The sequence below is a fragment of the Nerophis ophidion genome, linkage group LG28 (genome assembly GCF_033978795.1).
Source record: "Nerophis ophidion isolate RoL-2023_Sa linkage group LG28, RoL_Noph_v1.0, whole genome shotgun sequence".
NCBI classification, from domain to species: Eukaryota; Metazoa; Chordata; class Actinopteri; order Syngnathiformes; family Syngnathidae; genus Nerophis; species Nerophis ophidion.
This window is the reverse complement of record NC_084638.1, coordinates 6,844,573-6,864,072: the sequence shown is the minus strand read 5'-3', so window position 1 is coordinate 6,864,072 and position 19,500 is coordinate 6,844,573. Positions and strand designations below refer to the sequence as shown.

At 37.3% G+C, this 19,500-nt stretch overlaps 2 protein-coding genes across 2 annotated transcripts in view; both read right to left on the bottom strand.

Annotated features, from left to right (window-relative positions):
• Positions 1-8,968, bottom strand: part of LOC133545639 (intraflagellar transport protein 20 homolog A-like) — a 21,898-nt gene extending 12,930 nt beyond the window's left edge. Inside the window, exons 1-3 of the mRNA XM_061891401.1 lie at positions 8,253-8,968; positions 1,958-2,094; positions 1,783-1,868 (exon numbers count right to left, since the gene is read on the bottom strand). Coding sequence (XP_061747385.1) covers positions 1,783-1,868; positions 1,958-2,084 — 213 coding nt within the window. The 5' untranslated portion in view covers positions 2,085-2,094; positions 8,253-8,968. The remainder of the gene's footprint in view (positions 1-1,782; positions 1,869-1,957; positions 2,095-8,252) is intronic.
• Positions 8,969-16,441: 7,473 nt separating this feature from the next.
• LOC133545647 (uncharacterized) lies at positions 16,442-17,705 on the bottom strand. Its single transcript, XM_061891411.1, has one exon. It carries the CDS (start codon positions 17,700-17,702, stop codon positions 16,803-16,805), a length of 900 nt encoding a protein of 299 aa, XP_061747395.1. The 5' UTR covers positions 17,703-17,705; the 3' UTR covers positions 16,442-16,802.
• Positions 17,706-19,500: the final 1,795 nt, after the last annotated feature.

Here is a 19,500-nt window from a genome sequence, read left to right as displayed (position 1 = left end):
GTTCTTTTTTTCCCTGGCTCATAACATCACAATATAGTACCATGTATATGCGTTCAGTTTATCAAAGCACCAAGCAAACAATTGGAAAATTCCCATCATATCAATTCCTAGATACGGTCATAATTATTTTAAGTGCACTACGCAGAATAAACACAACATTATTAATATTTCTACTACGGATAATTTGATCCAAAATTCCCTAAAACAGCCCACTACCTATAATATAGGTTTTTTAAACATAAGATCCCTGATAAAAAAAATGTTTCTGCTCTTACCTCAGAAATTGCCTGTTCAGATGTTATGATTGTGGCTCAGAGATTTGTATGTAGATTATATTTATTTTCCATAACAAACAGGATAACTTAAATACCCTGGCAGTGGCAATAAGCTTAAATGTTTGTATTTACATTTTTGGAGTTGATTTTCATAAAATATGCTATTTAACTGCTACTGTTTAACAAGGACTGATTTAAATTGTGTTTGCACAACAAATGTTTTGGCGCTTTTGTTCATGTGGGAGAATATTCCAATAAAGGTGCACTACACACTACTTTTGAATTCATTATTGGGCTTTGCGTATACAATGCAGTTAATTGCGATTAATCGGAGAAATAGTGCGATTAACTTCGATTAAAATTTTCAATCGTTGCCCAGCCCTAACAATAATTTGAGCCTTAAAAAAGTCAATAACTAATAACACCATCGATTTTAATTCATTATTATTTTTTGAGCAATGACACTTAAAAACAAATCACACTAAAATTATTGGGGATCCAAAAGGGTCCTACTCATTAAAGTGTTAAAAAATATATAATACATTTTTTTACTGTTTACTTTTAACACAATAACCTCAAGATCAACTTCAGATCTATCCGTCAATTAGAAGTTTTATTGTTGTTTATGTTTCCGGCTTGTTCATTTTAGGCCCTTCTTTAAAAAACAGCTCAGTTTTTTATAAGGCAAACACAAAATACGCAACATTTTCCCCGCAAAATATGTAAAAGTGGAAAATTTTATGTGACGTAATTGGAGCCTTGAATAGGTCAATAATTCATAATGACTTTGGTTTTGATTGATTATTATTTTTTAAAGAAATAAACAGCCTGAATGGCAGCTTTGTGTTATTAGACTAAACATTGCAACATTTTCAATCAATCAATCAATCGATGTTTATTTATATAGCCCCAAATCACAAAATGTCTCAAAGGACTGCACAAATCATTACGACTACAACATCCTCGGAAGAACCCACAAAAGGGCAAGGAAAACTCACACCCAGTGGGCAGGGAGAATTCACATCCAGTGGGACGCCAGTGACAATGCTGACTATGAGAAACCTTGGAGAGGACCTCAGATATGGGCAACCCCCCCCCTCTAGGGGACCGAAAGCAATGGATGTCGAGCGGGTCTTGTTACATTTCACCGTTTTGCTCCTTTATATCACTTTTTACGTTTAAAAAATGTTCAATCGTAATTTTAAAATGTGCCGTGGGGCCGTTAAAAAATGGCCCCCCGGCCGCACTTTGGACACCCCTGTCTTAGACAGAGAACTGTACATGCACACAAATTGCTTGGTCATGCATCATTTGAATGGTAGAATTTGCACAAATAGGCGAGCAACATTGAGGATTTTAAAGAAGTAAAAATAGGGTGAATTGAAGATATAAGTTGTGTAATTATTCCACACTGGAAAAGAAGAATACAATAGTCCAAATGCATCATTAAACTTCCACATGGGATGGCATTTTAACCGTATATCAGGAAGAACTTGCCCAACGTTACCTTGAACTTTTCCGCCTCGGTTTCTTTTGCCAGCTCATCGACCAACTGAATCAGACCTCCCACCTTGTCCTGAAACTGTTCAATTTCTGTAAAAGACAGTAGAGCTCACAGTGAGACACGGCATGTCTCTTTTGCACGGGCGGAACTGACAAAAACAAGAAAGGAAAATCCTTACTGGTGACAAATTCTTTGCACTCCTCCTTCAGCTCGGAGGTATTTTGGCTGACATCTGGGTCGAGGGCTCGCAGCTTGTTGAGGTCATCAAAAAAAATGCCCTCTTCTTTGATTAGCTCTTGAGCCATAGCCAGGGGCCTAAACACATGCTGAAGGTGAGTATGGTTGACACATCAACTCATTCAGTGCTCCACCCCACACATGTCCAACTGGTCTGGGATCTGTATATAACAGGGGTCACCAACGCGGGCACCATAAGGACCAGATGAATCGCCCGCTGGCCTGTTCTAAAAATAGCTCAAATAGCAGCACTTACCAGTGAGCTGCCTCTATTTTTTAAATTGTATTTATTTACTAGCAAGCTGGTCTCGTTTTACTCGACATTTTTAATTCTAAGAGAGACAAAACTCAAATAGGATTTGAAAATTCCAAGAAAATATTTTAAAGACTTGGTCTTCACTTGTTTAAATGAGTGAATGAATGAATGAATGGTTTATTTTGAGCCATGCAAACAAAACAAGAGAATAACATAAAATACAAAAGAAATATATAGATACATTATTTTTACACCTACATTGAAAACATTACATGTGACTAATCTTTTGTAGATGTCAAGATTGGCTCAAAAGGGAGTGGGAAGAAGTAAACTTATTAGGTCCCACCCCTATACATATACAATATATATATATACAATATATAATACAATAATATATATAATATAATTCAGTTCAGTGGTTGCTGCGTAGATGCTATATATTATCTCTATATAATACATTTAAATTCACACACACTTACATATATACATATGTACACACACATATATACAATTTATATATATATACATACACATACACACATAATCACATACATACACAAATGCATATACCCAAAATACAAATATGTACATCACACACACACACACACACACACACACACACACACACACACACACACACACACACACACACACACACACACACACACACCTATATAAATACTATATATATAATAGATAAATTCTATTTTTTTTTTACTTTGCTTCTTATAACTTTCAGAATGACAATTCTAGAGAAAAAATACAACCTTAAAAATGATTTTAGGATTTTTAAACACAACCTTTTAAATTCCTTCCTCTTCTTTCCTGACAATTAAAATCAATGTTCAAGTAAATTATTTTTTTTGTTATTGTAAAGAATAATAAATACATTTTAATTTAATTCTTCATTTTAGCTTCTGTTTTTTCGACGAAGAATATTTGTGAAATATTTCTTCAAACTTATTGTGATTAAAATAAAATAAAAATTATTCTGGCAAATCGAGAAAATCTGTAGAATCAGATTTGAATCTTTATTCAAAGTATTTTGAATTTCTTTTAACATTTTTGTTCTGGAAAATCTAGAAGAAATAATGATTTGTCTTTGTTAGAAATATATGTTGGTCCAATTTGTTATATATTCTAACAAAGTGCAGATTGGATTTTAACCTATTTAAAACATGTCATCAAAATTCGAAAATTAATCTTAATCAGGAAAAATGACCAATGATGTTCCATAAAAAATTTTTTTATTATTTTTTCAAAAAGATTCGAATTAGCTAGTTTTTCTCTTCTTTTTTTCGGTTGAATTTGGAATTTTAAAGAGTCGAAATTGAAAATAAACTATGTTTCAAAATGTAATTTTCATTTTTTTCGTGTTTTCTCCTCTTTCAAACCGTTCAATTATGTGTTTTTTTCATCATTTATTCTCTACAAAAAACCTTCCGTAAAAGGAAAAAAATGTACGACGGAATGACAGACAGAAATACCCATTTTTTTATGTATATAGATTTATTTATTAAAGGTAAATTGAGCAAATTGGCTATTTCTGGCAATTTATTTAAGTGTGTATCAAACTAGGCATTAATCAGTACCCAAGAAGGAGCTTTTAGTTTCAAAAAGGTTGCTGACCCCTGGTCTAGAAACTTCCAGCGACACTATTGTTTAGTCGACATAAGCACACATGTTCAGTGTGAGCTCACTTCCACAAGCTGGACTTTCAACCTTTGAGTGACACCTCAGTCGACCCAAGAGATGAGTCTTTATCACAGCAGGTGTCCAAAGTATGGCCTGCAGGTCATTCTAGAAAATACTATTGCAAAATAACATAAAAAAGGTGGGCATAGAGATGAAAAGTAACGAGAAAAAGTTGCTATGTTAAATTTTTTTCTTTAAAAATCATGAATTAAAATCAACATTGTTATGAAATATTGACCTATTGAAGACTCCAATTACTTCACGTTAAACGATTACTCGGTTGCAAAATATATTTGAGGAATTTCCGCTGCTTCGAGGCATCGTTAGGTTTTTTTTACCGCATTTTGCCTGGTTTAGTAAACAGTAGTCAAAGCAGAGGATTTAAACCACCATTTAAATGGCATTGTATAATAATCATAGGCACCTGTTTTTATTGGCACACACAAATTGACACAATCAACCACGGACGCATTTCAGCTGTGCATGTCAGCCTTCAATAATGAAAACAGGTGTTTAGGAAATAAAAGACAATTAGGCCAAACGCAATTAACCGAGGGCACATCTTTACATGTATAATTAAACCTTAATTAAGCAAAAATATGATTTACTCGATTAATCGATCGGGATATTTGATAGAATACTCGATTACTAAACTATTCGATAGCTGCAGTTCTACTTCACATCAAGTGTTCAACTCTGAAATGTTTTTTTTTTTTTAAAGTCATATTTTGTATGTTGTTTACCATAAAATGAAGTTTTTTTTCTGATAAAAATGGCATTCAACGATAAAATAAATAAATAATAATAAAAACTTATAAACAAAGAACAGATCTTGAAGTTGATCTTAACATCTAAGCGTTGAAATTAAACAAATAAAAAATAATGAATGACTTCTGTTTAACACTTTGGGATACCTGAGAGTTTTAGAGGAATTTAAAAAAAGGAGTTAAAAAAAACCTGTCATTGCTCAAAAAAACAATGCATAATAAATGTTGTGAATTATTGACTTATCGACGGCTATAATTACTTTGGATCAAATATTAGATTTATAAATATTCTTTGGGGGAAATATTGCATATTTTGTGTGTTTGCCATGTGAATAAAATGTGTTCTATGACCAAAAAGGGCATTCAATACACAAACAAAAAAATAAGTAAAAAATGATAATGGAAGAATGGCTCTTGAAAATGATCTCGAGATTTGAGTGTTGAAAGTAAAAACCTAAAAAAATACTGTATTAATTATTTTTAATAGTTTTGGATCCCTGAGAATTTTAGTGGGATTTTCTTTAAAATAAAACTTAATGCCAAAAATACAAAATAATCCCAATAAATCTTATGAATTATTGACATATTGAAGACTGTAATTGCTTTGGATCAAATATTACACTTATTAATATTCTTTGGGGAAAATATTGCATATTTTGTGTGTTTGCCATGTGAAAAAAATGTTTTCTATGACCAAAAAGGGCATTCAATACACAAACAAAAAAATAAGTAAACAATTATAATCGAAGGATGGCTCTTGAAAATGATCTCGAGATTTAAGTGTTGAAAGTAAAAACCTAAAAAAAAATACTGTAATAATTATTTTTAATACTTTTGGATCCCTTGGAATTTTAGAGGGATTTTCTTTAAAATAAAACTTATTGCCAAAAATACAAAAGAATCCCAATAAAGGTTGTTATGAATTATTGACATAATGAAGGCTGTAATTGCTTTGGATCAAATATTACACTTATTAATATTCTTTGGGGAAAATATCGCATATTTTGTGTGTTTGCCATGTGAAAAAAATGTTTTCTGTGACCAAAAAGGGCATTCAATACACAAACAAAAAAAATAAAAAAAATAAGTAAAAAATTAAATGGAAGGATGGCTCTTGAAAATGATCTCGAGATTTAAGTGTTGAAAGTAGAAGACTAAAAAAAAATACTGCATGAATTATTTTTAATACTTTTGGATCCCTGAGAATTTTAGTGGGATTTTCTTTAAAATAAAACTTAGTGCCAAAAATACAAAAGAATCCCAATAAATGTTATGAATTATTGACATAATGAAGGCTGTAATTGCTTTGGATCAAATATTACACTTATTAATATTCTTTGGGGAAAATATCGCATATTTTGTGTGTTTGCCATGTGAAAAAAATGTTTTCTATGACCAAAAAGGGCATTCAATACACAAACAATTTTTTTTTTATAAAAAGTAAAAAATTAAATGGAAGAATGGATTCTTGAAAATGATCTCGAGATTTAGGTGTTGAAAGTAAAAGCCTAAAAAAAAAAATACGGCGTGAATTATTTTTAATACTTTTGGATCTCTGAGAATTTTAGTGGAATTTTCTTTAAAATAAAACTTAGTGCCAAAAATACAAAAGAATCCAAATAAATGTTGTTATGAATTATTGACATATTGAAGGCTGTAATTGCTTTGGATCAAATATTACACTTATTAATATTCTTTGGGGAAAATATTGCATATTTTGTGTGTTTGCCATGTGAATAAAATGTTTTCTATGACCAAAAAGGGCATTCAATACACAAACAAAAAAAATAAAAGAAATAAGTAAAAAATTATAATCGAAGGATGGCTCTTGAAAATGATCTCGAGATTTAAGTGTTGAAAGTAAAAACCTAAAAAAATACTGTATTAATTATTTTTAATACTTTTGGATCCCTGAGAATTTTAGTGGGATTTTCTTTCAAATAAAACTTAGTGCCAAAAATACAAAAGAATCCCAATTAACGTTGTTATGAATTATTGACATATTGAAGGCTGTAATTGCTTTGGATCAAATATTACACTTATTAATATTCTTTGGGGAAAATATCGCATAGTTTGTGTGTTTGCCATGTGAAAAAAATGTTTTCTGTGACCAAAAAGGGCATTCAATACACAAACAAAAAAAATAAAAAAAATAAGTAAAAAATTAAATGGAAGGATGGCTCTTGAAAATGATCTCGAGATTTAAGTGTTGAAAGTAGAAGACTAAAAAAAATACTGCATGAATTATTTTTAATACTTTTGGATCCCTGAGAATTTTAGTGGGATTTTCTTTAAAATAAAACTTAGTGCCAAAAATACAAAAGAATCCCAATAAATGTTATGAATTATTGACATAATGAAGGCTGTAATTGCTTTGGATCAAATATTACACTTATTAATATTCTTTGGGGAAAATATCGCATATTTTGTGTGTTTGCCATGTGAATTTTTTTTTTTTATGACCAAAAAGGGCATTCAATACACAAACAAAAATATAAAAAAAATAAGTAAAAAATTAAATGGAAGGATGGCTCTTGAAAATGATCTCGAGATATAAGTGTTGAAAGTAAAAGACTAAAAAAAAAATACTGCGTGAATTATTTTTAATAGTTTTGGATCCCTGAGAATTTTAGTGGGATTTTCTTTAAAATAAAACTTATTGCCAAAAATACAAAAGAATCCCAATAAAGGTTGTTATGAATTATTGACATATTGAAGGCTGTAATTGCTTTGGATCAAATATTACACTTATTAATATTCTTTGGGGAAAATATTGCATATTTTGTGTGTTTGCCATGTGAAAAAAATGTTTTCTATGACCAAAAAGGGCATTCAATACACAAACAAAAAAATAAGGAAAAAATTATAATGGAAGGATGGCTCTTGAAAATGATCTCGAGATTTAAGTGTTGAAAGTAAAAGACTAAAAAAAAAAATACGGCGTGAATTATTTTTAATACTTTTGGGCCCCTGAGACTCTCACTGTTATGTTGGATCCACTATGGATTAGACCTGCTCGACATCGACGTCCCACTGGGTGTGAGTTTTTCCTTGCCCTTATGTGGGCTCTGTACCGAGGACGTCGTTGTGGGTTGTGCAGCCCTTTGAGACACTTGTGATTTAGGGCTATATAAATAAATATTGACCCGGTAGGAGATTTTCACAACAGAGTTCTAAAGCTTAGTGATATATCAGATATATCAGATTGTAGATGGGATTATTTTGTACCATTAGTGTTAATATTTCACTGTTTCATGCATTTTTGTTGTGAAAGGGGGCGTGGCGTTCATATTTTCTCAATATTCAGTGTTTTATCCTTCATAGAAAATGTAACATTCCATTATATTTTTAAGGCGGTTTGTCATAACGTTTTTAGCATTCAATCAGACATTTTTGTGAGGTTTTGTATTAGTGATCCTAAAAATAAGACACATTTTTTTCTTATACACGTGTTTTGAATTACGAGAACCAATTCCACACGTAAAATGAGGTAGACGTCTACAGTTAGGTCTACTTGCCTGACGTCTTGTGTAGGTTCAGTCCCCGCTGGACAACAGCTGCTATGACCGGGGTCTTGAGTAGGTTCAGTCCCCGCTGGACAACAGCTGCTATGACCGGGGTCTTGTGTAGGTTCAGTCCCCGCTGGACAACAGCTGCTATGACCTGGGTCTTGTGTAGGTTCAGTCCCAGCTGGACAACAGCTGCTATGACCGGGGTCCTGTGTAGGTTCAGTCCCCGCTGGACAACGGGTGCTATGTCCGGGGTCTTGTGTAGGTTCAGTCCCCGCTGGACAACAGCTGCTATGACCTTTGTTTTGTGTAGGTTCAGTCCCCGCTGGACAACAGCTGCTATGACCGGGGTCTTGTGTAGGTTCAGTCCCCGCTGGACAACAGCTGCTATGACCGTGGTCTTGTGTAGGTTCAGTCCCCGCTGGACAACAGCTGCTTTGACCTGGGTCTTGTGTAGGTTCAGTCCCCGCTGGACAACAGCTGCTATGACCGGGGTCTTGTGTAGGTTTAGTCCTAGCTGGACAACAGCTGCTATGACCGGGGTCTTGTGTACGTTCAGTCCCCGCTGGACAACAGCTGCTATGACCGGGGTCTTGTGTAGGTTCAGTCCCCGCTGGACAACAGCTGCTATGACCGGGGTCTTGTGTAGGTTCAGTCCCCGCTGGACAACAGCTGCTATGACCGGGGTCTTGTGTAGGTTTAGTCCCCGCTTGAAGTTGGAGAAACTACCGGTAAAATACAAAAAAAATGTAGGCTGGATGGAGAACCGCACACAAAACAAACATTGAGACTTTGACTAGTTCTAACTGACGGTGAGTCAATACTAAATGTTATTCTTACCTGTTGGGGGATTTTAAGTGTTTAAAAGCATGGAATTTGTTTGTGTTGTGGAGAGAAGAGAAAATCCTCCTAGCAACTCCACAACATTTGATGTGTGCCCGGCGGCGGAAGTACTACGGCAACTCCGTTAGGGACAAATTCATCAGACACAAATGCGGAAATATGACGGCAACTCCGTTAGGACAAACTGCATCCGGGCAAGGAAGCGGAAGTACTTTTTTTTTTTTTTTTAATTAAAGGTTTATTTATAAATTTCAACAATTACAAACAGTAAGTCAAACAACAATATAAAACATTATGAAAACAGTACAAAACAGCGCCAGGGGGTTGTAAGTTCAAAATAATAGAAATAGAATACAAAAAATATATATATATATATATATAATAAACAAAATGCAAAGGCGTAGGCTTATTCAGATTCATCAAACAACTTAAATTTGGAACACAGCATCATCGTTTTCACAGCTTTTTTGTTGTTAGAGGTAGAGAGCGTTTTAATGTAAAGTTCCAGATCTTTTTTAAAGGCACAAAAGACAGCACGGGTATTAAGAAACTTACATTTATGAATATAAAACATAGCCAATAAAATAATGAGCTTGCAAAGGTAGAATTCCTTTTCAAATTTTTGTTCATACAGTGTAAAACCAAAAATCACATCTTTAAAGTAAAGCACAAATTTGTCATGAATATTGTCCAGGATGAAGCGATAGATGCCCTGCCATAGTGATCCATAGACATGTTGTGGGGCCCCCAGGTCATTTTTTAAGGGCCCCACAACACATTTAAAAAATACTATTGAAACATTTTAAAACGTAAAAAGTCATATAAAAGAGCAAACGGGTGAAATGTAACAAGAAAAATGTTGCAATGTTGACTCTAATAACACAAAGCTGCCATGCAGGCGGTTTTTTTCTTTAAAAAATAATAATGAATCAAAATCAATGTCAATATGAATTATTGACCTATTCAAGGCTCCAATTATGTCACGTTAAATGTTCCGCTTTAAGATATTTTTTGGGGAAAATGGTGCATATTTTGTGTTTGCCATATAAAAAGCTGAGCTGTTTTTTTTTTAAAGAAGGGCCTAAAACAGGGGTGTCAAACTCAAATACAGAGTGGGCCAAAATGTAAAACTGAACAAAGCTGCGGGCCAAGGTTGAACAAATGAACCTTTTAATAGGGACCCAAACAAGTTTTGCAATGAATATAGTAGGGCTTATATAAGGCAGCACGGTGGTACAGGGGTTAGTGCATCTGCCTCACAACACGAAGGTCCTGAGTAATCCTGGGTTCAATCCCGGGCTTGGGATCTTTCTGTGTGGAGTTTGCACGTTCTATAACGTAATAGTGCAACATCAACTTTGAAAAAACATCAGTGGTATATTAAATAAAATTCAATTAAAAAAATTAATGCCTTCTTTTCTATTTGCAGCCTTCTGAGGTAAATATCAACATTAACTTTTTCCGCAGGCTAATAAATTCGAAAATTAAAAAAAAAGAGGTGGGCGGGGTTTGGTGGTAGCGAGCGGTGTATATTGTAGCGTTCCGGAAGAGTTAGTGATGCAAGGGGTTCTGGGTATTTGTTAAGTTGTGTTACGGTGCGGGTGTTCTCCCGAAATGTGTTTTGTCATTCTTGTTTGGTGAGGGTTCACAGTGTGGCGCATATTTGTAACAGTGTTAAAGTTGTTTATACGGCCACCCTCAGTGTGACCCGTATGGCTGTTGACCAAGTATGTGTGTGTGAAAGCCGCATATATTATGTAACTTGGCCAGCACGCTGTTTATATGGAGGAAAAGAGTATGTGACGGCATGTTGTAGAGGACGCTAAAGGCAGTGCCTTTAAGGCACGCTCCCAATATTGTTGTCCGGGTGGAAATCAGGAGAATGGTTGCCCAGGGAGATTTTCGGGAAAGGCACTAAACTTCGGGGATCTCCCGGGAAAATCGGGTGTTACCGGCAGGCCAGCTCAATTGTTGATTTGATATTGCCTCAAGGGCCAAATTAAATTAAATGGTGGGCCAAATTTGGCCCGCGGGCCAGAGTTTGACACCCATGGCCTAAAATGAACAAACAAAAAACATAAACAACAATAAAATTTATAATTGACAGATCTGAAGTTGATGTTGAGATTAATGTGTTAAAAGTAAACAGTAAAAAAAATTATAATTTATTCTTTAACACTTTAATGAGTAGGACCCTTTTGGATCCCCATAGTGTGATTTGTTTTTAAGTGTCATTGCTCAAAAAATAATAATGAATCAAAATCAACGGTGCTATTAGTTATTGACTTTTTTAAGGCTCCAATTATTATATACCGTATTTCCTGGAATCGCCGCAGGGCATTTAGTATGCGCCTGCCTTGCTTCCCAAAATAATTAGCGCATGCTTAGTATTACCGCCTGGTCAAACTCGTGACGTCACGAGTGACACTTCCCCTGTCATCATTTTCAAAATGGAGGAGGCTGATTTCAATACCGGTAATTTGAAATCGCATAAAGGGAAGAAGATTAAGAGCTTAGGTCAAAGCTTACATCACACTCAAATTTTTACTGCATGCCTTTGGTAAGTGCCGGAGTGAGAAGAGGTTTTAAAATAATTAGCGCCCCGGCGGCAATTCAAGGAAATACGGTAATCGCAAATATTCCATTTAAAATTAGAAGGAATACAGACGTTTTGTTAACGCTATATTTTAAAAATATAACGCTATATTATAAAAATACAGACGTTTTGTTAACGCTATATTATAAAAAAAATTAAAAAAACAATTTACAAACACAAGCTATGGGATGACGCATTTACTTCCGGGGTCACGTTTCCTCTTATGTCATCCCATAGCTTGTGTTTGTAAATTGTTTTTTAAATTTTTTTATAATATAGCGTTAACAAAACGTCTGTATTAATCATGACACCCGGATTAATCCATCTTGTTGGCCCGCTGCCGCCACCTTGTGTTCCGGAGTGCAACTAAGAATATGGCATTGCGTTCCCCGGAGTATTAAAAAGTGCACCCACACACTACATGAATCATATTGTCATTAACTTGCTAACATAAAGCGACATTTCCAGTCAAACACTAGAATAAATAAGGAGGAAACACACTGGTTTGCCAACATGGCGGAGAGTGGGAAATTGACCGGAAAAAACGAATCCGCCCGGACAGTTTTTAAAGACTGACTGTTTGTATTAATCCAAATTTTTACTGCATGCCTTTGGTAAGTGCCGGAGTGAGAAAAGGTTTTAAAATAATTAACGCCCCGGCGGCAATTCAAGGAAATACGGTAATCTCAAATATTCCACTTAAAAAAAAATATTGGCTGATAATATTGCATATTTTGTGTTTTTTTTCCATCAAAAAACAGGGTTTTCTTTGACAAAAAGAGCATACAACTTAAATCTTTAAAATCATTATATTGACAGATGGACCTAATGTTGATCTGGAGATTTAAAACTTGAATAATAATAAAACAAAATAATACTGAATAATGACACATCTTTAATATTTTTTTTACCAAAACCCTTTTGGGTCCCCGGGATCAAGCCTGAGTGGAGGCCTAAATGTATATTTTTATACATATATTGTATTGGTTTAAAAAAAAAATATGTAAAAATGCCCCCCGCTTGCTTTGATTTTTCAGTCTGCGGACCTAAGTGGAAAAAGTTTGGACACCCCTGTTGTAAGGGAGCGCTGACGAGACGCGGGGCCGCCATCTTGGAGTGGTGATCAATGCAATTCATTTGTCAGGAGCAGAACTGTTAGCACATTTTATTCATCTTACCTCACTGAATACCACTCATTTTCACCACCTTTTTTCTCATACGTGTAGCTATGATAAAGGACACATGTTTTATTATTCATAGTTTGCTTAACAGTAATATAATATTCTTATATGCTATAAGTCAGTGGTTCTCAACCTTTTTGAACATTTTTTAAATTCAAGTACCCCCTAATCAGAGCATTTTCAGTTGGAAAATAAGAGATAAAGAAGTAAAACACAGCACTATGTCATCAGTTTATAAGTTTATTAAATTGTATGCTGTAGGTGCTTAAATGCTGTTTAAGTTCATTTACATTTTAGGGAAAGTGCTTTATGTTTATTCAGCCAAAAGGGGACTATTTACTTTATTTTCATGATAAGAAAATTCATATATTGAATGCTTAGAGTAATTATTTAAAGCTCACTTTATTTGTAATTATTACATTTGTCAAAATAATTTGATGACGTAACTGTTTTAATGGCATATATGGTGGAAGGATCTGTGTGGTAAGGGGTTTTGGAAGCAAGGTGTTATGGGTAATTGCAGTCAGGTGCGGTGGAATCGAACCACACAGTTTTTTGACCTCACTCATACTTTTTCTTACTCTTACTTTTTCTAACTCGTACTGCAAAAAACTCTCTTTATTTTGTCATTCATTTGTTCCCACATCGGGATTGTTTTATGTTTTAAATTATTAAGTTCACAAGTAAACCATACAAACCAAGAGGAAGGTCTGGAGTTTTGTTTTGTTGTTGCCGCAAGAAGCGGATTGAAGGAGAAGGTGGAGGAGCGTCTACAAGTGCAAAATATTGCTCATTTGTAGTGGTCTTTCTTGAACTATTTGGGGAAAAAAGATATTAAAATAACTAAAAACGTGTTGAAAAATAAACAAGTGATTCAATTATAAAGAAAGATTTTTGGGGATTGTAATAGAGATCCATCTGGATTTATGAAATTCATTCTAAACATTTCTTCACAAAAAACAAAAACAAATCTTTAACATCAATATTTGTAAAACATGTCCACAAAAAATCTAGCCGTCAACATTGTTGTATTTCTTTTCACAGTTTGTGACTTACATTCATATTTTTTTAAGTATTATTCAATAAATATAGTGAATTATATTTATATAGCGCTTTTTCTCTAGTGACTCAAAGCGCTTTACATAGTGAAACCCAATATCTAAGTTACATTTAAACCAGTGTGGGTGGCACTGGGAGCAGGTGGGTAAAGTGTCTTGCCCAAAGACACAACGGCAGTGACTAGGCTGGCAGAAGCGGGAATCGAACCTGCAACCATCAAGTTGCTGGCACTGCCACTCTACCAACCCAGCTAAACCGCCACATATATACTTATAAAGGATTTTTGAATTGTTGCAATTTTTAGAATATTTAAAAAAAAAATCTCACGTACCCTTTGGCCTACCTTCAAGTCCCCCCAGGGGTACACGTACCCCCATTTGAGAACCACTGCTCTGAGTAACCAGTTGTCCAAGATCAAAACTGGGAATATAATCCCAGAGAAGGGGGGGGGGGGGGGAACAGTCAGCTATTTTTAAATTGAAGAAACAACAGGATGAGGTTATATACACATGCTTATATCCTACATAAACAATTTACCATGAATTGATTAACGTGGACCCCGACTTAAACAAGAAAAACTTACCATTTAGTGGTCAATTGTACGGAATATGTACTGTAGTGTGCACTGTAAAAATTAAAAGTTTCAACCAATCAATCAAATGTATGAATACATTAAATATCTATATATTTAAGGCACCTATAGACTGTATTTAGTTTATTCAGTCTTGACACTTTGTATTGATATTTTCTATTACATTCTTCCCTTAAATGATCATGTTTACAGTGAATGTATTATATGTATTATGTATGTTGCTTTTGATAAAAGCATCGGCCAAAAACTTCAACATAAACATATATAAACACCTGAAAGTTATTATATCAGATAAAACTACCAATCTGTTTCACTGGATTCAAAATAACACCAAATTCTGTCTTACCCAACAATGTTAGTATTTCAATATTGTTACTTGAAGACTTATTCCTGGTTACAATTATACTGTTAAGAAAGTATTCTCATACTTTGCCTAAAATGAGAATGTATTATATTCAGTGGCAGCTGGTGAATTTTAGTTTTAGGTGGGGCTTGAAAGTTTGTAAACCAAAGCCCTTTAGGGGGGTCATCCTCCTCCAGAAGATTTCTTTGTCATTTTCACATACAAGTGAAGCATTCCGGTACATTCTGGCAAAACAATGATGACAAAATAGAACATTTCATAGGTTTGCAGAGAACTATATACAATATGTTGCGATGAGGTGGCGACTTGTCCAGGGTGTACACCGCCTTCCGCCCGATTGTAGCTGAGATAGGCGCCAGCGCCCCCCGCGACCCCAAAAGGGAATAAGCGGTAGAAAATGGATGGATATATACAATATGCATGACGCCATCATAGGTTTGCAGAGAACTATATACAATATGCACACTCTTTTCACAAAATACAACAAATAGTACATTAATGTTAAACCTTAATGTGAAAAGTAATCCCCCGATTCCTATTTTCAACAGTCCGCTCATTTGAGCGGGAAGACGCTAAACACCATCTTTGTTTTCTACCTGTCAACTGTCAGTTTAGGCTGCTTGCCGGCTCCTCATCACCACTTCAAGATGGCGGCCCAATTTCTCACATCGCAGCAGCCAATGCTGCGTCTCCCTATAACATGTCTATGGGCAACACCATTAAGAAAAATATCATTGGACAAAAATGCGGAAGTATCAAAAACGTACTATACATATTATAATTACACAAAAATATAATAAAAGTGTGTAAATTTTACTTTTCATTTATAGCAAAGAGTATACGTACAAACATTTCACTGCAAAGTTAACTAAGTGTTTGGAGAATGATAGTTTAAAAAAAAAATAGCTTTTACGGCATACACAATACATACCTTAATTGTTTCCAAACAGCGCCTGTAACATGGCATTAAAACGGCCGATCAAACAAAACAGAAGCTTTTACGGCATACACAATACATACCTTAATTGTTTCCAAACGGCGCCTGTAACATGGCAGTAAAACGGCCGATCAAACAAAACAGAAGTCATCATCACCGACCCACTTACTGCGCAAACTAGCTCTCTAATCAGCTAAACAGACTCTGGCGTTTTGGGGAAGTTGCGAAATTAGAACAATACAAAAATAATGCCATTGTGAGTTAATAATACTAACACAGACGCTTGCACACGTGTTAGCATATTAACAAATTGATTACATTATGATAGCATGAACATATATGCATGAAAACACTCCTACAGACATCACACATGGGACTCTCGAGTAAGTAAGAATTGTTTTAGTTATATTGTAAATCTTGGAGTTGTGAATGAAGAATTCATTCGAGCAGAGACGCTTTGGACAAAGCAGCACAAACGGTAACAGCAACTTATTTTGTACATTTGCTGGTTTTGATTTTGTTTTTTTAAAACCATTTTCATCATGGCCGTCAGCAAAGAAAACTCTATAAACTATATGCACCGTTTTATAAGTCGCAGGGTTCAAAGTGTAGGGAAAAAAAAGTAGTTTTGGAATTCAAAGAAGATAGCTTTATTGTCATAAAAACAAACTACACATTTTCCGAACTCTACTTTGGCATCAGAATATTTTTCCCTGAGTAATAAAGAGTGTTTGGTTTTATGCGGCAGCCATGTTGTGTACCCATAAAGTAAACATGTCATTAGTTTGTCTTCTTTCACATCCGATTATCTTCTCTGGTTTGACAAACCGGCTCAGTGGCATTGTGGTTAGAGTATCTGCCCTGAGATCGGTAGGTTGTGAGTTCAAACCCCGGCCGAGTCATACCAAAGCCTTCAAAAAATGGGGCCCGTTGCCTCCCTGCTTGGCACTCAGCATCCAGCAGACCGGAACCGACAGTAGTTCCGAGTTATCTGCCCACGCTGGAATGGGCTTCGTAATCCTTGATGATCTCAAAGTGGTCCACCAAGAAGGCGTGGATCTTCTCCAACTGCTTCTCCGTCTCGTTCAAAGCCACGCCTTGCTTATCGCAGACCTTGCCGCCGATCAGCTCGTAGAGGCTGAGGATGGACATCTTGATCTGCGCCAGCAGGTTCAGTTTTCTCGAGGCGGTGTCCTCGATGCGTTTCCACTCCTTGAACCAGTATTCCACCCGGATCTTGGATTCGAACAGTTCGGGCATGAGCTGGGTCAGCTCCATGTCCAGTTCCTGCCTCTCCATCTCGTACTGCTTCTGCAGGGTCTGCTGGGTTTTCCTCTGCTGGTTGGTTTTCTCGTACGCTTCGCCTTCCCGCTGAGAGAGCTGGTCCTCGACGTTGTGCAGACTCTCGATGTGGTGAGTCAGAGCTTCCTCGTCTTCGAAGAGTGTCATGCTCACCAGCTTCTGCATGAACTGCTGGTAGATGGTGTGCGAGTGGACCACGTCTTGGCGCTCTTGCTTCCTCTGCCTGAGCTCCGTACACTCCACGGTCAGGTTCTTGATCTCCTCCTCCTTGTTGTGCACCTTGGCCATCTCCTTCTCCACTTTGTCCGTGGCTTCGTCCACAACCTCGTCCACTTTATAGGGCTCCCTGCTTAAGAACAGATCCTCCACCACATTTATATCCTGGAGGAGCTCACTCTCCCGCGCTTTCAGAACGTCCAGCTGTTGCTGGAGATCGCCCGACTGGGCCTCCAGATCCTTCTCCTCGCGTCGGATGAGGATCTCCTTGAAAATGCCATCCCAGTCCGGGGAGCGCTTGTTTGCATGCGAATGCCTTGTGTTTGCGTGAGTGGACTTCACTTTCACCTTTGGAACCTTGTTGGACATTACCCCCGCTGGACTAGAATATTGAGTATTCGGCAAGAAGTTCAGCTCAAGAGGATCCTCTGGACCTGAACTAACCAAGATCGCCTATGCATCACTTTATGTCATCCTCTTAGCTCACGCTTATGTAATCACGTTCCTTGTTACACCATAGTGATGACTCAATTGTGACATCACATGATTAGTGACATCACAGGCCAGAGACACTCAGCCAAACTGTTTCTTTGGGGCCACATTTCCAGAAAACTAAGGACCGGACTTCTCCCTTCACAGTAAGTCTTATTTTGTATATTCCAGAACCATCCATCCACCTTATTCCACTCATCCGCGGTCGGTTGGCTGAGGCAACGACCTAAGCACAGAAACCCAGACTTCCCTCTCCCCAGCTCCTCCCAGGGATCCTGAGTCGTTCCCAGGCCAGCTAGGATACATAATCTTCCCAACATGTCCTGGTTCTTCCCCGAGGCCTCGTACCTGTCGGACGTGTACTAAACAACTTCCCATGGAGGCGTCCGCGTGGCATCCTGACCAAATGCCCGAACCACCTTCTCTGGCCCTTCTTCTTCTTCTGTGGTGTGTCTTTAGACTTGCAGCTCTGTTGAGGCGATCCAGGTCAACATGTCATCGTCCAGGTCAATCAGACCTTGTTCGCCATTTGGTGGCCGGTGTTTGGGGCAGCTAGTAACTATCAATCAATCAATCAATGTTTACTTATATAGCCCTAAATCACTAGTGTCTCAAAGGGCTGCACAGACCACCACGACATCCTCGGTAGGCCCACATAAGGGCAAGGAAAACTCACACCCAGTGGGACATCGGTGACAATAATGACTATGAGAACCTTAGAGAGGAGGAAAGCAATGGATGTCGAGCGGGTCTAACATGATATTGTGAAAGTTCAATCCACAATGGATCCAACACAGTCGCGAGAGTCCAGTCCAAAGAGGATCCAACACACAGCAGCGAGAGTCCCGTTCACAGCGGAGCCAGCAGGAAACCATCCCAAGCGGAGGCGGACCAGCAGCGCAGAGATGTCCCCAGCCGATACACAGGCGAGCAGTACATGGCCACCGGATCGGACCGGACCCCCTCCACAAGGGAGATTGGGACATAGAAGAAAAAGAAAAGAAACGGCAGATCAACTGGTCTAAAAACTATGTGCTCTACTGTCTGGACTAGGTCTCCACACTCGCAGGAGGCACTATCCGCAAGTCCCCACCTCTTCACCGCTGCTCCGAAACGTCCGACGCCAGTCCTCAAGCAGTTAAGGGTTGTCCACTGCTTCGGGGCAGTTCCTGGCCCGGAGACATCTGTGAGGTCGTAGATGTAGTGGTGCAGCCTAGATGGTTCTGCTAACTTCCACTGTTCTCTCCCTCTCGTCTTGGCCCAGGTGGCCTTGGAAGTATCAGCAGATGTTGTGCTGAGTAGTTCGTGGGCTTGCTTGGCAACGGGGCGCCTTGACTTAAGGCGTACGCGTCGTGGTCTTTCTGTGGCGATCTTATGGAGGAAGTGTGATTCGCTGGTCTGTGCCAGTGTGGCTGCTTCTCGTCTGATGTTTGCCGGGGCGAACATCTCCATGTGGAGGAGCAGCAGCTGTACTTTTACATCTTCCCAACTCACCCTATCTCTAAGGGAGAGTCCCACCACCCGACCGAGGAACCTCATTTCTGCCGCTGATACTCCACGTCAAGAGTCTGGGTGTTATCCTGGATAGCACTTTATCATTCAAGTCCCACATCAATGTCACTCGGGCAGCATACTTCTTTCTACGCAATATCTCTGGCCTACGCCGATCGTTCCA